This window comes from Schistocerca nitens, chromosome 2, assembly GCF_023898315.1.
Source record: "Schistocerca nitens isolate TAMUIC-IGC-003100 chromosome 2, iqSchNite1.1, whole genome shotgun sequence".
NCBI lineage: Eukaryota > Metazoa > Arthropoda > Insecta > Orthoptera > Acrididae > Schistocerca > Schistocerca nitens.
The window spans coordinates 771005626-771020052 of record NC_064615.1 but is presented as its reverse complement, the minus strand read 5'-3'; the positions used below and the strand labels follow the sequence as shown (position 1 = coordinate 771020052).

The window sequence follows — 14427 nt, the reverse complement described above, 5'->3', positions numbered from 1 at the left end:
AACCCACAGGAAATGAGTGGGTCATCATGCATTACCTTTTATGTGTTTCTGTTATGTCTTGTGTTGACCCCTATTATATTTATATAATTTTTATATTACTAGCCCTAAGAGAGTGAAAGAGGGTTTTATAACACTTCATTTGCCTTTCAGAAGGAAAAGAAAAAAATGCAGCCAGCTAAGAAGAAGCGTCTGGAAGGACCTAGCATAGTGTTTGAGTCAAGAATAAGTGAACTGGAGGCGCAACTTACACAAACAAAAATTGATCTTAGAAAGGCACTAGAAGAAGTTGACATGTATAAGAAGAAACTGGCTGATGTGCAGTCTCATTCATTCGATGGAAGTTCCATTCCAAATATTGAAACTTACAAACATCAAATTGAAATTTTACAAAGGTAGAAAAATAGTGTATTTTTAATGCATCTTTAGCACTGTAAGTGCATACATAAGATAATACTTCAATCTTTTTATTTCAATGAAACGTAGAATATTTTATGTGGACAAACCATGAGAAATGGACAGAATGAATTTAATTATGATTTTCATGCAGGTGATGTTTTCACCAGGAATATTAAGCCAGTATAATTATAAATTTTGTCTTTTGGAGGATCATCCATTAATTTTAAGTGTTTTCAGCTCAGCTTGAACATACATTTTTCAGTAACACAGTTGTTATTAATTGATACTTCTGTCTTTGAAGATTGCAGTAGCAGCAGCAGCAGCAGCAGCATAAAGTATATAATTAATAAGACACCTACAGGTCAATCAGAATGATGTAAATAATTAAAATTACAGTGTATCTCTAATTGTCTAGTTTGCCAAAGCTGAGCATAAACGTAGACAACTGTAGTGGAGTGTTAAAGATTTTGTGTTGTCTGCAGAAAGGAATAATTTATAAGAGTGGCCAACCTTTGTAAATTTGATTGAAGTATTGTGAAATTGCTATATATCATGACATTAGCCTGCTAAAACACTGAATAATGGCTGAAAGAGAAACTGACAGCACATAAACGCGAAATGGGAGTGCTGCACAAGGTAATGTTCGTCTCTCCCATATTGGAGTGGTTGGCTGTTGAATGTTATCTCAGGTGTTGGCTCAGTGGTGAAGAACTGCTAAGTGAGTGCTTTTGTCTGCTGGCACTATTTGCAGATGACTGTTGTACCATGGCCTGTGTTCATGTGTTCCTTTGGATAATCCTTCAATTTCAAAGTACACATCACTACATAGAAGGTACCCGCTTACTGCCAATAAATCATCTTTTGCTTTTGCTTTGCATTGGATTACATTGGTGGATGATTTCAGGTGAGATGCTGTATAAATGAGTCACATTCCAAAGTGCATTATCCACCACTGTATCACATGAATATCTGATGATGATCTAGGACATCACTTGGTATAGTTAACAATTTCAGATTTCTCATATTTTCGACAGTGGCTACTTCTCCTTTCTTTCATTTTGCCTTAGAGAACACATTTTTAAAATTTAAAATTGTGTGTTACTACATGTTTACATTAGAATTTTAGTGGACAATTACAGAAATTTCATTTATTTTAATGAAAAATGAAGATTAGTAGTAAAGTACTACTCACTAAGCGGCAGCAGGAGAACACACATATAAAAAAAGGTTTTAGGTATGAAAGCTTTTGGGAGAAGAGTAAGGAAGAGGGGTGAAGGAAAAGGGCTGGAGAGGTTTAGGGAAAGGGGCAGAGTTTGGAAAGGTCACCCAGAACCCCAGGTCAGGGGAGATGTACTGGACGGGATGAGAAGGTAAGCCTAGTTGTTGTGGACTGCACTGGATCAGATTTGAAAACCTGAGAGCTTAAGGTGAAAGACAGGTTGATATGCAAGACAGAGATTACTGCTAAAACATCATGAATAAGTTAATACGAATGAAAAGCTAAGTGCATTGTATGTAGTAGAGATGGGAGAGGAAAGGTGAAAAATAGATGGTTCTGAAAATGAAAGATGTAGAAACTAAAACAGAGTGAAGAGAGGAGTAGTTACTTTGAAGAAATGCTCAGATGGAAGAAATTAAAGTAAATTAAGGCCAGGTGGGTGGCGAGAACCTAGGACATGTTGCAGCACTAGTTTCCATGTATGGAGCTCTGAGAAACTGGTGTCTGGAGGAAGCATCCAGATGGCGCATGTGGTGATTGCCATTCATCGTGACTGATAGATTGGTGGTAGTCATGCTGATGTAAACAGCCGAACAGTGTTTACCTAACAGCTGGTATATGATGTGTTGTTTCATAGGTGGCTCTCCCTTTGATAGTATATGTTTTGCCAGTTACAGGTCTGATATAGGTGGTGGTAGGAGGGTGCAAAAGGCAAGTCTTGCAGTGGGGACAGTCACAGGGTTTGGAGCCATAGAGTAGGGAGATGGGTGCAGAGGGAGCACAGGGGCTGTCAAGAGTATCGTGGAGATTGGGAGGGCGACAGAAAGACGTTGTGGGTGTGATCTCAGAAAGAATGGATCTCATCTCAGGGAATGATTTTAGGGAGTTACGACCTTGTTGAAGTAGCTGATTAATACATTCAGGATTAATAGTAACACTAATTGTGTATTATTCAAATAACATATGTTACTTATTGAAAGTATTCTTTTAATATTTTATGTACTTCGTGACTTGTGACAATAAAGCTATTTATTTTATTTTCATGACAATTTTTTTAGGGAAAAGGAAGAACTTAAGGATAATATGGCTAAATTGAATATGGCTGTTGCTCAGATCAGAGAAAAAGAAGCTGATGCAACTCACAAGGCCAAGAGGACGTTAGATGTTGCTGACCAAGCAGAATTTGAGAAAGCTCAGGTTCGCTTTTTATGATTTAACTCCCTGCTGCATAATTATGGAGGAGAATGAGATAGAATCATGATAAGACAGATAGTCTCATGAAATGGCTTAAAACTATTGTTATCTCGTCTAATTACTACTTTTTGTATTTTGCTCTCTGAAATTGAGTAGATTTAAGTATAAATCTTGTAGTGAGTAGTTAATATGTGAAAGTACATGTAAATTTATAGACAGCAAGTATTTTTCTACTGTAATTAATATCACCAGCAAATGTGGATGAATTTATTGAAGCACTATGTTCAAAACTGCCCATAGTGTTTTATTCTTTTTTGACAAGGGGTTGTTTATCAAAATAGTGACAAGACATCAGACGTTACAATTTTGTACCTGCTTTAGTCCATAAATCACTTGTGATACACTGCAGAATTGTTGCATTAAATTCATGAATTTTTTCCAGTGAAATTCTGTGCCATTTGTCATATAGTGCAGTACACATTTTGGAAGGAAATGTGCATCAAGTTCACTACTCTAAAATTTTCCGGTGATGCTCAATTTCTCTAGTTGAGTGACTGGAGACACCGGGGGACATTCTTAAATTTATTTACGTTTTCAGAAACCACACCTAAACAGTTTAGCAGTACAAATTCAGACATTGTCATCTACGAAGACATTGTGCTTGTTAACATACAATATCTGTGTTGTTGGGTGCACTTGGTCCTCTAAAATGTCCACACAATCTTTGCTGTAAACATCACGAAGAGTGACTTCTATTGTAAACCGTAGTGAGTCCTGTCACATTTTGTCAGCACCAAATTAGCTAAGCTAATCTATTGTTGATGGTGCTCAGAGCTCCAGCTAAACATATTTGGTGTGTTCACTTTGTTTCTCACTGTAACTACTACAGTGAAAATTATTGGAGATTCTTCTTGTGTTCTGATGTCTTGTTATTGTTAAATAAGATTTAACTATTTTTGACATGCTCAACAAATTATCAGTATTAAATTTACTTGCTGTAATGAAGCTCACTTCAACTGTTTGCCTTAGGTGTAATTTTAAGATGTTTCAGTTTTCTATTTAACTTGTTCATCTCTCGTTCTCCTCCTTATTATTTGTAAGACACAAATATTCTTCTAATTGTTCTAAAAACTTCCTAAATATGTACTCTGTATCAAAAATTTCCCATCGTCATTTTGGGCACAACTATGCTTGTCAAACTCTTTCATAACTTAGCTGAATGCAAAGAAAAGGGGCTGTCTGAGGTGTTTATAAACAAAACATGAGTTGGGAGTCACACACACACACACACACACACACACACACAAAATCATGAGACTACTCACTTGAAGTAATATGATTACGTCATTGTTTCAAGTCTCTGTCTTAATACTCTTGAAATTTTTGTTATTATCTGCTTGTAGCACGTAAATTTACATGCATGGCATTGTTAGCAATGTGTAAATTTTTTACAGTTACATATTACAAACATTTTACAATATGCCACAATTACTGGACTTGTTTCATACATTATGTTTTATAATACACAAATGTTTCAGTCATGTTTTAAAAGCAGCCCATATCAACATCTTAACTTGGGCAATAAATTACGAGAGACACTCCTTTGACATAGAGGCTTTTTGCTGTTTAAGTTAATCTTCTATTAACCATGTGAAAGTCTTTTTGAGCCTTGTATCATGGTTATGAATTTCCATGTTCCTGGTTTGACCTTAGTTTCTTCTTTCAGTAGCATAATGTTTCTAGCATGTACATGCCATAAACTTTGAGAATATTGAATCAAGTGAATAAGCTTTTACAAGATGTTCCTTGTTTTACTTTTGCTATGATCCTCAATGCCCTATTCTGCATTATGGAAACCCTTTTTGTAACCTTTCACGTAACCCCACACAAAAAATTGCATGGGATTAGGTCAAGAGAGTGTGGAGGCCACAACGTGAATTGCTGATTGTCAACTATACTTTGACAGATCCATCAGTTTCCTGTTTAAGAATTTACATACATTGTGATCCAGTGGTGTGGAGCACCATCCTGTTGGTAGTTGAAGTCCACAATCGATCTTCAGTCACGGCAAGAGCCAATTTACCACAATTCACTGGTCTATGTGCCAAACTCACCTGCAGGCATTCAGCCATTTCTTGACTCATTGCAGGCCGACCCCTTGGTTTCCTCATGCAGAGGTATCCTGAAACCTTAGACTGTGCATCCCATTGGCACCTGGTGAATCTTTTCTGAAGCATCGTTACACTGTTGTGGCAGGCTGATGTGAATATATTTCAGGTAAAACATACACTTTCTTTATGCTTGTCGCCATCTTGCCTGACTTCTCATTGCTGTGGTTTTGTGGCAAAAATCTAAAGTACAGCTGCAGTGATACAAAAATGTTTGAGTTTTTCTTTATGGGTGTCTTTAGGATGTCAGAATTAAGGTATGATTTTTATTTTATTTTTTATTTTTATTTATTTGTTTTGCAGATGTCATCAACATGCTGCTTCTATGAAAATTGGTCATCTATGTATAAACCCAAAAATGTACATTCCAAACAGATTTATGACAGAATTTCATCAGTCACAATATTTTGACTATTTAGACCACTTGGTTTAAAGTGAAGAATAATTTTTTTTTTCCTATGTTAACTTTGAAGTTCTCTCTTTCAAAGTGAGCTATAATGTTTTCAGTAAAGTTTTGAATCTCCTCAACTAGGCTGGACCACTGTGGGCACAACAGATAGACACCAGATGTGTCAGCAGCATACATAGTAATCAAGCGCTTATTATGTATAGAACATGAGAAGTCATGTACGTAACACATAAACAGAAATGGACCTAAAATGGATTCCTAAGGAACACCAAAATGTATATTTACTTTGGGATTAAAGGAGGCCACTCAAAAAGCAGGAGCATTGAGTTGTTGATGGGCACATTCAAAAGAAAGAAAACATATTGATTTTAAGAGTTATCCTTTGACAAGCTGGAGTGGGAAAAGAAAACCACACACACTCACAGGTGTGTTGTATTTTACTCTAGCTCATCGAGGGATAGTTCTGAAAGCTAGCAAGTTCTCCTTCTTTTGTGTTAGCCTGCTTTTTGGCGAGTGTCTCCTTTAATCCTAAAGTATTTACAGTCTACAAATGGTTTCATACAGAATGTATGTTACTTATTTTTGACTATATCCTCTCCACTATTTCTTCATTACCATATATAATTTCTGTATACAGTTGTTTACCTTTTAAATATATGTTTCCAGAAATTGCTTGAATTTTCCAATGACGCCACTCATCGCAATTGTGATAAGAGCATGTTATGATGTACTCTATCAAAGGCTTGTGAGAGGTCGAGGAATACTCCAGTTGCTTGGGGCTTTTCATTTATTTTTTCAAGTGCATTGTGGACAAATTGTACTGCTGATGACATGGTACTTTGACCTCTTCTGAAGCCAAGCTGGAATCACCTACTATGTCAGCATTGTTGTAATGTTCCAAGATTCCTTTTAACATTATTTTCTCAATCAGTTTGCTAAAAGTTGAGAGTAGGGCAATGGGTCTGTAGTTCTGAACATGAATTGCCATGTTTGTGTGTAATGGTTGGACTACGGTCAGTTTCAACTTATCAGGGCATATATTGTCTTCAAGAACACTTTTTATTAAATGAAATAATGGTTTCACTAGTTTATGTTTACAGTTCTTCAATAGATATGATGAAATTTCAACTAATCTTCCCGATTTTTTGTTACTATGGTTGTCAGTAAGCTGCAGGATGTCATTCACACAATTGGTTCACCTCTTACTTTAATAACAAAATCTCTCACATATCATCATAATACAAGATATTTGTTATATGAGACTTGTAATGATTTCTAGAATTTTTATCAGAAACCAAAAGGTCATTCTCCATAGTATTGAGAGTGACTATGATGTGGGGCCCGTGAGGGTTACTGTTAAATGGGGGGTGCCCCAGGGGTCAGTGCCGGGGCCACTCCCGTTCCTTATTTTTATGAATGATATGCCCTCTAGTATTACAGGTGATTCTAAAATATTTCTGTTTGCTGATGACAGTAAAGGATGTTGCATGCAATGTTGGCACTGTTTTTACAGTTTCTGACACACAATTCAACAAAACATGACACTTTAATTTCACAGAATGGGCATATGACTAGCAAAACTGAACAGTTCAAATTTGTAGGTGTTCAGATAGATAGTAAACTGTTATGGAAAGCCCCCATTCAGGATCTTGTCCAAAGACTTAATGCTGCCATTTTCACTATCAGAACGCTATCTGAAGTAAGTGATAGTTCGACACAAAAAGTAGTCCACTTTGCTTATTTTTATTCGCTTACGGTGTATAGTATTGTATTGTGGGTTACCTCTCCCATTCTCAAAGGATAGTTTTGGCTCAGAAACAGTTAGTCCAGGCAATAAGTGGTGTAAATTCGTGAACTTCTCGCCAATCCCAGTTCATTAGTCTGGATATTCTTACATTGGCCTCGCAATACATATATACTTTACTGTCATTTCTTGTTAACAGAGTGAGGTTATTTCCAAGAATTAGAACATCTCATTCAGTTAATACCATGCAAAATTCCAATCTGCATTTGGATCGCACTTCCTTGACTCTTGTGCAGAAAGGCATGTAGGATACCACTGTGTCCATTTTCAGTAAGCTACCACAAGAATTCAGAAATCTTAGCAGTAATCCATGTGCTTTCAAATCTAACCTGAAGATTTTTCTCGTGGGTCACTCCTTCTATTCTGTTGTGGAGTACATTGAAAAATTAAGGTGATTCCTGTGTTATACTGTTAATTGCAATTACGCAAACTTATGGCTTGTCAGTTTTTTGGATTATTGAACATTTTATTTTATCTGCTATTACTTTTCTGTTGTAATTTCATGTACTGACTCATTATATGACGGAGATTTGCTCCTCAATTTGATCCTACAGAACTAGACTTTAAAAAAACTATCAGGGCACAGTTTGACAAAGCTAGAGACTATGAATGAGTAGTCCATTATATGCACACTCAAATGTGGGCTCTGGAAGCTGCTAGGACACTTGCTCTGGACAATTTTAAAGCTTCTTCGAATTTCATCAGGGGCTTCAAAGAAGAATACTAATTTTGTCGAGGCATATCACTACAGTCATTGTATGCAAACAGACTGAAGAAGACCATATCATTAGAAAGAGAGCAGAAACATTTGTAGACGATGTAAACAAGTTCATTTAAGACACAAACATTGGTAATACCAGATCTGTCAGATTTTTCAAACCTTCAGGAAATGCTGTCTGGACAAAAAGTTCAATCTCTAGTTGATACATTTACTGCTTGTTCTTAGTATTTTTTATTTTATTTTAGGGGTTAAGTGTTACTGCAACAAATAGTCACTGCACTGGTCTCTTACTTTGTTTTAACTCTTACACATTGATTTTTTTTTCATATTTTGGTCCAAATCAACTTAAAATGCAAATACTTCATAACTGTTTCCAATATCATAACGAAATCATGCTTTTATAAAAATACAGCAAAGTCCAATTTTTTTCAACACAAAGTGATATTTTCTACAAGTAAGTAAGAAAATGCGATGTAGAGTCATTATGTTACCTCGATTTAATAGAGGTCTACACTTTGATACCCATTATGTAAATACTCACTTTACTAAGGCCGGTATTACACTATCAAATTTCTTTGTCAAAGATTTGATCAAAGATGTGATCCAATATTCCGTCCAATATATTTGACAAAGATCTTTGACGTAGCGCTACAAGGGGTATTACACTGTCATCAAATTTTTCGTCAAAGTTCAAGATGGCTGACAACAACTTGTTATTAACCGCAGCAGTTCTACGTACTCCAATTGCATTGTGTGCACATGCGGAAAAGAAGTGGGGGGAAAAAATGGAACCATACATACGAGGTTGACAGTCTTAAAAGTCCTGGGATTACAACTTGATAATAAATTCAGTTGGGAGGAGCACACCACAGAACTGCAGAAACGCCTTAACAAATCTGTATTTGCAATTCGAGTGTTAGCATACATAGGCAACATAAAAATGAAAAAGCTTGCATACTTTCATTCCATAATGTCATATGGGATAATATTTTGGGGTAAATCTTGAAGTCAAACAAAAGTTTTCAAGGTCCAAAAGCGTGTAATACGTATTATTTGTGGAGTAAATTCACGGACCTCCTGCAGAAACCTCTTCAAAGAACTGGGTATACTAACTACTGCCTCTCAGTATATTTACTTCTTAATAAAATTTGTTGTAAATAATATATCTCTTTTTCCAACAAACAACTCAGTTCATACATACAATACCAGGAACAAAAATGATCTGCACAAGGACTTAAAAGCACTTACTTTAGTTCAAAAAGGGGTCCACTACTCAGGAACACTCATCTTCAATAATTTGCCAGGAAACATAAAAAATTTAGTTAGAAATAAAGATCAGTTTAAAAGGAGCCTGAAAGACTTACTACTGGCCAACTCCTTCTACTCCATTGGCGAAATTTTTAATAGAAACAAATGATGTGATGTATTTATTCATACTATTAGTATTTTTATTTCAGCTTAAAAAGAATCGACATGTTCCACATCCACGAGGATCTCCTCAGCACGGATCTATGGAACGAAAAACTAATCTAATCTGGGTGAAGCCGTGGGTTTTACGACGACACGATAAAAGCATTCAACAAAACTTGTTACGTGAGCTTACAGTGGAAGACGTCAAGTCGTACATCAATTACTTAAGAATGGAAGAGCATACATTTCTGTATGTGCTCAATAAAGTGTATCCTCATATCACAAAGCACAATTTTCACTTAAGAACTGCTACATCTTCAGAAGATAGGCTCACTATAACACTCCGATTCCTTGCTACAGGAGAGGGTTAGGTTAGGTTAGGTTAGGTCTCCAATCTTCTTAATCTATTTTTGTATTCAGGGTGCCTCACGTTGTAAAGTGCCTCATCAGCTTCAGACATCTCTATTAATTCTGTAGTTGTCGGCACACACCAATTGTATTTACCGGCAATGGTTATAAAAACACTACAGACGACAGAACGCTGCAGCGATGCTAGCGCTCCACGTGGTAACATATCGCATTGCAGTGAACAGAAGACAAGCGATTTCTTTGATCAAATATACGGCCTCGGCCTAGATTTGATCAAATATTGGACGACATTTGTCAAAGATCCCTATTACACTATCAAATATCTTTGACAAAGATATTGGACAAAGAAATTTGATAGTGTAATACCAGCCTAAGGTTTGAAGCTCCTCTTTTCTTCCTTCCGTGTTTGCAATTTAAAAACTGGGTGGTTTTGGAAATCAGCCTTATGCAAACACAGTTAGTTTATTTTTATATTTACCCAGACATGTTTCGACACCAATGTGTCATCTTCTATGGGTCAAATTTTTTTATTATTCCTGTAACGTACAATATCACATTTGTAATAATTTAACTACTGTAGGCCTAAGAAATACAATATTTGTAATTTGCTTCGTTTTGTTTGGGCACTCACTTTCAAATTACATCACTAACTGAACTATATTATTATACATCGATTTTAGTGCTCATTTTCGGTGATTTTTTGACAGCATGTCATCTGCAAACTAGCCATGAAGAAAATTATTGCGTATTTGTGGAGAGCTGTTTTGAGGGTACAGGTTATGTACGTTTCTGTACTTACGTTTTCAGTCCTGTTTTGTGTCCCTAATTGGTGTCTCAGTCAGCTGCTGTTTAGTGCATTGCTTTCACTCAGATTATCACAAACTTCCGCTCACTACTTCACCTCACATGCAGTTACACAAAATGTGGCGAAATGTGATCTGCACACACACTTCTGACAACACACTGAATGAGAGGTGTCATGTTATTGTCATTGCTCACTTGTTCATAATTGGTCTTGTGTTCATTATGGCGCTCATTTTGTTGAAACATGTAAGGTAAATATAAAAATAAACTAATTGTGTTTGTATAAGGCTGATTTCCAAAACCACCTAGTTTTTAAATCGCAAACATGGAAGAAAGAAAAGATGAGCTTCAAACCTTAGTAAAATGAGTATCTCAAATCCAAGCCATGCATTTCCCACGAAGCTCTACAACAAATTCAAGAATACCACAGTACAACTGCATAAAACTATCCTCAACCTCAGGTTTAACAAAATCTGTCTAAGTAATAACATAACCCCTGGTTTTGTAAAAGTCAATGTAAACAGCAGGTCACCTGCAGCACAAGTAACAAAAAGAATAGCAGAAATTATTTGGTTAGAAGAAGAAATTCGTTTCCTATATGTGAAAAAACAGCAGCTTAATCTTCAACTGTACAAAACACATCTTGAATTAGCCAAACTCTTCTAAACACCAACCCATTTTGAAGACATAACTCAAGAAATCAGGTCTTACACAGAAACACTAATGAACAAAAAGAAAGAAACACAAAATGAGAAACTGAATCACCTCATGAGATCTCCCACAACAATAGATAAAGAAGACAGAATAGGGACCCAACATCAGTTCCATGACAGATTCGTCAATTTAACTGACATAGAATTAACAAAACAGGAAAGAGAATTACTTGAAAAGGGGCCTAAACACAAAACATAAACACAAACCTGTCACACAAAATCATAGAAAACCTGATCACAGAAACAGAATACATAATAACATGGGAACTTGTAGCAGAAGAGATAAAACACATAATAATGGAGAAGAAGACCCACATCACCTCAAAAACAAAAACACCAGAGCAAAATATATCTATAAAACTAAACAAAAAATTCCAAAAACACAATGCAATCATCACCAGAGCAGACAAAGGGAATACACTTGTACTGATGAAGGCAGCAGAGTACTTCAAGAAAACAGAAGAATTTATAGAATGGGACACTATCATCAAGTTAATCAATGAGCCTACCATGAGGTACCAAAGAAACATTGAAAAAACTTAAAAACGCTCAGAGTCATCGTCACAGGAACTCAAGCCACGTACATGACACAAAAGAATCCCAAAGCACCCAGCCTCAATAGTTTACCAAAGATACATAAAAAAACTGTCCAATCAGGCCAGTAATCAGTTTCAAAAATGCACCATCTTACCACCTAGCTAGACACTTGCATACATTACTACAGAAATTATACACTTTTACAGAGAACAGAAACTTAAAAAATACCAGTGAACTGATAGAAAAGATAAAAGATATAAGCATACCATCAACAGCAGTCCTGGTATCTTTTGACATCGCATCCATGTACACAAATGTGCCAGTAGAAAAAAAAAATCTGCGTTGTTAAAAAACTGCTGCAGTATCAAGGGGACATAACAATTACATACATAGATGAAATAGAAGCCACCCTAAAGATTATAACAGAACAGAACTATTTCACTTTCAAGAAAGAGTTCTATTTGCAAAAACATGGCCTACCAATGGGCTCACCCATCAGTGGTCTACTTGCAAACATATTTCTAAAGCACATCGAAAACAAAATATTCAATGAAATAATACATCCAAAACAGTACAAGATTATATACTGGTACCAATATGTAGATGACATCATTTGCTTGATTGATGAAACAGATACCCAAATAAAACAATTTCACAGTGACATAAATACCATTCACCCAAAAATAAAATTCACCATTGAGACAGAAGAGGAACTGAAGCTTAATTTCTTAGACATTACCATGCACAAAATCAACAACAGACATAATTTTGGAATTTTCAGGAAACCTACAACCACAAGTACAACCATTCACATCAACTCCAATCACCCATAAACACACAAACTCTCAAGTTTCAGACACATGCTACACAGGCTCAACAGAACTCCACTGTAGAAACTCAACTACACACAAGAACTAAATACAATACACCAAATAACCAGGGAGAATGAGTACAACACACAAATGATAATCAAACTGAACAACAAAATTAAAAGAGAACAAACGATCAACAAATCACCAGCCATGACACAGAACCAAGAACACAAGCTCCAGACAAACACAGGATACCAGGAACATCCTACAAAGAGTTCAGCATGGCACACACTAACATACAGTAACAAAAATGTACACAGGGTGGGAAACATATTGTAGAAACAAGGGCTACAAATATTCGCCACAAATAATACAGTACAGAAGCATCTAAGAACTATGAACACCTCGCCAGACAAATTCTCCAAATCTGGAATATATCAGTTAACCTGCAGTTCATGTCAGTCGGTCTTCATAGGCCAAACATGCAGAAATTTCAAAATGAGGCACTCTGAACACCTCAGAGCCTTAAGAAGTGATAGTACACACTCCACTTTTGCAGTCCATCTAATACAAGAAAACTAACACCCAAAAAACATGGAGACTGACCCGAAGATCCTCAGAGAAAGCAACAGTCTCTATCAAAAACACACAATAGAGGAGAACTACCACATACAAAAAGCAATAATACAGGAAAATTAAGTCCTGAATGTAAATACAACATTGTGCAACAGAACACTGTTTGGAACACTCAACGAACTATACAAAAATGACTCTCCACAAGAAACATAAAAAAATTAAAAGTTCTGTTTTCTAGGTTCTCAACTCACCTCTGTTTCCATCTCTCTCTCTCTCTCTCTCTCTCTCTCTCTCTCTCTCTCTCTCTCTCTCTCTCACACACACACACACACACACACACACACACAGACATATTCAAAATGAGCACCATAACAAACACAAGACCAACGATGAACAAGTGAGCAACGACAGTAACATATCACCTCTCATTCAGTGTGTTGTCAGAAGTGTGTGTGCAGATCACATTTTGCCACATTTGTTGTAAGTGCATGTGAGGTGAAGTAGTGAGCGGTAATTTGTGATAAACTGAGTGAAAGCAATGCACTAAACAGCAGCTGATCGAGACACCAACCAGGGACACGAAACAGGATGGGAAGTGTAAGTACAGAAACGTACATAACCTGTACCCTCGAAACAGCTCGCCACAAATATGCAATAATTTTCCTCATGGTATTCCTTTTAGATGCCTGCATATCATTATTGGCTGTACATCAAGCTTCCTGATCTGCGGGGACATAGGAAACTGTAAGAGAATATTTCTTGTAGACTGGCCCTGGTTTCTGTACAATCTTTGGCAAGTCCCACCATGAGCTTGAGAATGAAATCTCGTCTTTTTATTTTGAGCTGTTACATCACTATAGATTAGCAAAGCGTTGATGTCATTTAAATCTAGAATATTATGAAAATATGAATAGGCCACATTCTTTCACCACCTTTCACTGAGTGTTTGTGAGCCATCTGGTCAACAGCATTTACTCCATATGTAGCATCATTGTAACATTTCACTGTCAGGCTTTGAGTCTTTGTCAGTTCCAATTTGTAAATCTGGAGGCAAGGAACTGAGAATTATTACAATCATTCCTGTTTTCCCTTGATACACTGTGAGGATCATGTTACTGTTTTTGTAAGTTGCAGTTTGGTGTATGTTCTTACGAGCTTTCTTCATGCGCTTAGACTCTTTCCTTCTAATTTTGTTTATTGTACTGAGCAAGCTAGTCTGGTTTGTTTTCAGATATCATGCTAGTGAAAGTGATGTGAAGATGTTTTTACGCTTAAAATTTCTTGCTTTATTTAGA

At 36.3% G+C, this 14427-nt stretch overlaps 1 protein-coding gene across 11 annotated transcripts in view; it reads left to right on the top strand.

Annotated features, from left to right (window-relative positions):
* Positions 1-14427, top strand: part of LOC126237017 (serologically defined colon cancer antigen 8 homolog) — a 214136-nt gene that overhangs the window by 44537 nt on the left and 155172 nt on the right. For all 11 annotated transcript variants that reach the window (XR_007545021.1, XR_007545020.1, XM_049946747.1 and 8 more), the window contains 2 exons: positions 151-392; positions 2674-2812. Coding sequence is in view for 9 of the 11 variants with exons in the window: in XM_049946747.1 (XP_049802704.1) it covers positions 151-392; positions 2674-2812 (381 nt within the window). In the remaining 2 variants the exon portion in view is untranslated. The remainder of the gene's footprint in view (positions 1-150; positions 393-2673; positions 2813-14427) is intronic.